General features: G+C 47.0%; 1 protein-coding gene across 1 annotated transcript; it reads right to left on the reverse strand.

Annotated features, from left to right (window-relative positions):
- Positions 1–466: 466 nt before the first annotated feature.
- LOC106814020 (prolactin-releasing peptide receptor-like) lies at positions 467–4,886 on the reverse strand. Its single transcript, XM_014818277.1, has 4 exons — positions 3,644–4,886; positions 3,458–3,505; positions 3,348–3,391; positions 467–512 (listed from the first exon to the last, which is right to left on the reverse strand). The coding sequence occupies exons 1-4, from the start codon at positions 4,880–4,882 to the stop codon at positions 467–469; spliced, it is 1,377 nt and encodes a 458-aa protein (XP_014673763.1). The 5' UTR covers positions 4,883–4,886.
- Positions 4,887–5,496: the final 610 nt, after the last annotated feature.

A 5,496-nucleotide genomic window follows, 5' to 3' on the forward strand; every position in this document is an offset into this window, starting at 1 on the left:
GCCACTGACGAAGCACACGTAACCCGCTGACGAAGCACACGTGACCTACTGACGAACCACACGTGACGCACTGACGGATCACACGTGAGCCACTGACGGAACACACATGACGCACTGACGGATCACACGTGAGCCACTGACGGAACACACGTGGCCTACTGACGGAACACACGTGGCCCATTGACGGACGACACGTGACGCACTGACGGATCACACGTGAGCCACTGACGAACCACGCGTGGCCTACTGACGAAACACACGTGTCCCATTGACGGACGACACGTGACGCACTGACGGATCACACGTGAGCCACTGACGGAACACACGTGGCCTACTGACGGAACACACGTGGCCCATTGACGGACGACACGTGACCCACGTGAACTAAAGACCGCGCGTTAACCGAATCTATTTGGCAAATAGGTAATACACACAAAAATGCGTCTGTGGCAGGATGGGCGTGTTTTCATAGCGACGTGAGTCTGTCCTCGTCTCCCATGGCGATGACGGCACTGCAATAATAACAACACAAGATTTTAAACGACGAAAACTAAAACGAATGGTTATGCACAGTCAAACGTGTATATCAGGGTCACTTGATGGGGAAAATTCCAAAAGAGCATTTTATAGACCCGTGTATGTTCTATACATGTGGATTTACTGTATATTTGCCAATCAAGAGGGGAATTCAAGAGAAACTTGTGGGTAGGTGTCGTTTTATAGAAGTGGTTTCACTGTATAAATATTGCTTAATGGGAAAATTCCCAAATGGACTTTTATAGGCACGTGTCCGTTCTATAGTGGTGGTATCCCTGAGTAACTACCAGGCAACTGAAATATCAAAACTGTCCTTTATAGACGCTGGTCCTTATGTGTTGGCTCTACAGACGCGACCATATTTGTCTTCAAGAGAATTCAATTGTCACACACCAAACAGTTATTTAGAGACTCAAATGGTATATTTATGGATGGAGCGAAGTGTTATAGGTGCTGTAATATGTATGTTTATGTGAATCATATCAATTATTTGTCATTTTACTATCTACCTTACAGTCTTCCCTTTCTTCTCCCCATCTCCTGTCTTCCCTATCTCACTGCTCTTTCTTTCTTTCTTTTTGTTTTCTCCTTATTTTTCCTATTTTCTGGGCAATTCCTATTTTCTCCTATTTTCTGGACAAATTCCTATTTTTCCTATTTTTGAAGGCTTTTTATTTTTCTGAATCTCGAATTGTATGTATCCTTCTCAGAATGCAGGAATTTACATTTTAGGTGTCCCAATTTTCACAAATTTCCTGGGGGAGTACCCCCAGACCTCCACCCCTTACTTTAAATTAACGTAATATACTCTTTACTATCACAGATTTTATTTCATCAGGTCATCTAATGAACACATGTTCCTATTTAACATATTTGTGCTTTATAGTAAAAATTTATTGCACAATTTCTCAATAATCTTATATCATGTGCATGTCTAGTCTTTATTTTTAATCATTATCACTACTATTTGGGAGTAGTCTGGGTGTATGTATGGGTGCTTATGTATGTATAAACTGCTTATCAATTTTAACATGCATTTCTCATTAAAACCTCAAAATATTGTTCGCATATGTGATGTAACTCCAAATATGTATATTAATAAAACCATTTGTGGTGGATCGGGATGGCTGTAGGGGTGTTGGGAGGCCATCTAACGCAAAAAATATTCCTATTTAACATATATTTTCTCACCCAAATTCCAGTTTTCCTCCTATTTTTCACATCTGAAATTCCTATTTTCTTATTTTTTGAGCGTCACTTGTCACTTGACGCCCTGTGCTTGTACTCGGCTGTCAAAAGCCAATATATCTCTAATGATCAGTCCATCAGCAGGAATTCTCTACCTACAAACCTACGAACCTCCCCGCAGGCGGATGAATGATATAAGGTGTCAGATTATTAGTCAATTTACGCGCAGGTGCGATGTCGCTTCCGAACCCGTTGTCAGAAACGCCATAAATGGTTATGAATAAGCACAAAATGTCGGAAGTTTTGCATATGACTTCATGTGCGTATCTCATGATATTCTACATTCATGTTGTCATATAAATTTATCATGTTTCTGGCTACAGGTTGCTATAATGACCATCTCCGTCACATTTTATTAACATGACAGCGTCATCGTAACAGATTTTAATCGCACAATGTATTACTGGGCAGCGATCTTACGAAGACACTAGAATAAGATCCCCAAATTTCATGATAATACCAGCGTAAATATATTTCTCATAAATCCATGTTACTACCTTGCTAGCAGCACTGTCATCAACTGGTCAGGTTGTCTTCGTATAAACAAAATTAATGATTCTAGACCAGTAGTGGAAAGTGCTGCTAACAGGTTAATTATATAAATTTATCAGAAAATACTATTACTATTACTTGATCTCACGGGTTTACAAAAAGCTTGATGGTGATGCAGTTAAATCGCAACCACCAATATCTAACAGCTTGTAGGTGGCTCATAATTGTTTCTTGACTGTTCAATATCGACATAATTAATCATTTAAAAATATAGTGCAAAATACTCTGATACAACTACATAACTGTGATAATTCCTGAATTCCTCGCACCGCAATTCCCACCTATCACACACTAACTAATTCTACGAATTAAGCACTGCTACGTAACCACGACATCACATGCATCGCCAGCCACCTGACGTCACGTCCTGAGCGCAAGCCAATATTCCACATCTAGGCGATGTGGACTAGGCTGATATGCGGCGTTGGCCGTGTTACATGTGCCGGCTACTGATACCGGTAGCACGAGACGCTAGATGACATGATAAGAGGCGGTAACGTAATAACCGTCGATTGATCTTCTTGGTGGTGTGTATAATTGCCATACTACACCCGACACTAACACGGTTGTGGTTGGCCATCATACCCAGAAATAAGTATTTTGAACGCGGTAGAAATCATTTATCCGCAGTAAAATTATAGCTCTTGTTACCCAATCAGCGGCTTTGTTACACCTGGATAAATTATTCTTAAGCTTCTTACTGCAGTGAAATTTTTTCTACCGCGGTAAAAAATAATTATTTCTGAGTAGGATGGCCAACCATATATTATACGGCGCTTACAAACTAGATGTCAAGGATATACGAAAACGAGGTGAACACCGGGGAAGACTAGCGGCGCAGGTTCAACTGTTTACAGGCTCAAATCACCAGCGTCTCCCATCTCCTCGAAAATCTTCTACTCCATTCGGGTTTTCGTCGATTACATTGTCACGCGTATCCGGCATCAGTCCCCGTGTCACGCGTATATGATTAACCTGTATGCGTATTTAGTGGCCCAGGACAATGAAACCTCTTATAAGAATGACCTCGCTTTCTCTCTCTCTCTCTCTTTCTCTTTCTCTCCCCCCCCCCTTTCTCCCTTCTCCTCTCTTCCTCCCCCTTCCGCCTCTCTCCCTCTACCTCTCTCTCTCTCTCTCTCTCTCTCTCTCTCTCTCTCTCTCTCTCTCTCTCTTTGTCTATCTCTCTCACTCGCTTCCTTTCTCAAACTCTCTACTCCTCTCCCTTCTTTGTTTCTTTCCGCCGTCAGTCGCCGTCCGTTCTTGCGACAACCCGCATCGGCAGCAGGTTAACGCGTGAGACACGAGCCTGCCTACCTCTTCCGTCGTCTTCACCGTGGCCCCGACGACAGCGCTCCCTGGCGGCCGAATTCAGGCGGCGGCGCCAGTGTCGCGGACGCAGGTGCTCGCACAGCCGTCGGAGCGGGTTTCCGCTGCTCACGTGCCACGCGACGAAAAGAAACGGGTTGACGCACGTGGAGAGGAAGCCGATGCAAACAAACGTGAGGAATGTGACGTCGAAGTAGTCGCTGTTATCGACCGTCTCGAAAATGAAGTGCGACACGAGCGTGAGGATGTTCATAGGACACCAGCAGATCGCAAACAGCGTTACCATGGTGATCGCGTACTTCTGCGTCCGTCGCTCCGTCGAAGGATCGAAGTCGTCTCCCTCGAAAGGCGTCTGCGGCACAGACATATGCGCGATGCTGCGGTTGCCGCTGCTGCGTTGCGTGTCTGTGACGGATGAGCTCAGCTGCGTCACGCGCGCGTCGCACTGTGACTCGCCCCTGACGCCATCTGGCGTCTGCACCGTGACATTGTAATGGACGACGGCGTATGGCGCGGCGCGAGACTTAATCTCGTTTGAGACTTTCACCTGCAGGAAGGCGATGATGGCGAGCGGCATCACGTAGATAATCACAAACATCGCGCGCGTGTACTCCTCGATGTTGCGTTCGGGGTTGATCACACACAACCCTAGTCCGGCGAACTGCGCGCCGAGGTACAGTTCCAGGTCTATGTACTTCACGTACATCGCGTAGGGCAGCACGAGGCAGAGCGCCAGCACCCACACACCGATGATACACAGACCGGTCGGTGGACGAACCGTGTACGGGTAGAGGATGAAGCGGTATCGATCGACGGCCATCGTGAGGTAGGAGAGCATCGATGCGTACACGGGCAGGAACTGCACCATCGGAAGGAAGAAGCAGGTGAAGCTGCCGAAGAACCAGTTCTTGATGAGCAGGTTGGAGAGTGTAAGCGGAAGCACGACCAGACACATGATGATGTTGGCAACTGCGATGTTGGCCAAGAAGTGCGTCATCGGGTCGCGCAGACGCTGTCGCCCGATCGTGCACAGTGTGACGACGTTGCTCGCCGTGCCGACGGCCATGACGACGGCGTACAGGAACACGAAGAGCGGGAAGACGTAGCGTAGCGAGATCGGGATCACGGGGCGCCGGAAATCCTCAGTGTCGTTGTGCGTGTTTGCGAGGATCTTGACGATCAGCCGGATGTAGGCGACGTCTAAGTCCTCCAGACCCATGCTGTGTGCGTGCGTACGTGCGTGTGTGCGTACGTGCGTGTGTACGTACGTACGTGTGTGCGTACGTACGTGTGTGCGTGTGCGTGTGTGTGTTTGTGCGTGTAGCGAGAGGGGATATCTAGCGGTCTGCCTGGGTAGCAGACTGATTAGTGTCTGTCTGTCTCCCCCTCTTTCTCTGTCTGTCTCTCACTTTATCTCTCTCTCTCTCTCTCTCTCTCTCTCTCTCTCTCTCTCTCTTTCTCTCGGCTCTCCCCTCTCACTGTTGGTCACGTAGATTCGTAGATAAAAGCCCGACTAGTGTAGTGTAGTGTGGACTACGCAAGGCGTGTGCGATTGCGTTCATGTGCTGTTGCGCTGCGTAATCAGTGTGTATAGGCCTACTTATAACACATATAGACATGCTAATGCCAACGTCTCTCGTTCTCTCTCTCTCTCTCTCTCTCTCTCTCTCGGCAGTCATTAGTTTCTCTGAGATTCGTACGCGAGTCTTTCATCGCGGCTGGCCTTTATTAAAGCTAGCTGTTCCCGTTGCCGTTTCTCCGTATGTAACTGTCGCTTCCACAGCTCGCAAACCACTGACGAAGCACACGTAACCCGCTGACGAAGCACACGTA

The sequence above is a fragment of the Priapulus caudatus genome, unplaced genomic scaffold, assembly GCF_000485595.1.
Source record: "Priapulus caudatus unplaced genomic scaffold, Priapulus_caudatus-5.0.1 Scaffold856, whole genome shotgun sequence".
In the NCBI taxonomy this organism is placed as follows: domain Eukaryota; kingdom Metazoa; phylum Priapulida; class Priapulimorpha; order Priapulimorphida; family Priapulidae; genus Priapulus; species Priapulus caudatus.

Excerpts from the sequence above, each read along its gene's own strand:
- LOC106814020 (XM_014818277.1), bottom strand. The coding sequence starts at position 4,882 with ATGGGTCTGGAGGACTTAGACGTCGCCTACATCCGGCTGATCGTCAAG. Across the intron at positions 3,392-3,457 it reads AGAGAGAGAGAGAGAGAGAG|AGAAAGAGAGAGAGAGAGAG; the intron begins GTAGAGGGAGAG and ends GGGGAGAGAAAG. Across the intron at positions 513-3,347 it reads CGAGGTCATTCTTATAAGAG|TGCCGTCATCGCCATGGGAG; the intron begins GTTTCATTGTCC and ends TTATTATTGCAG.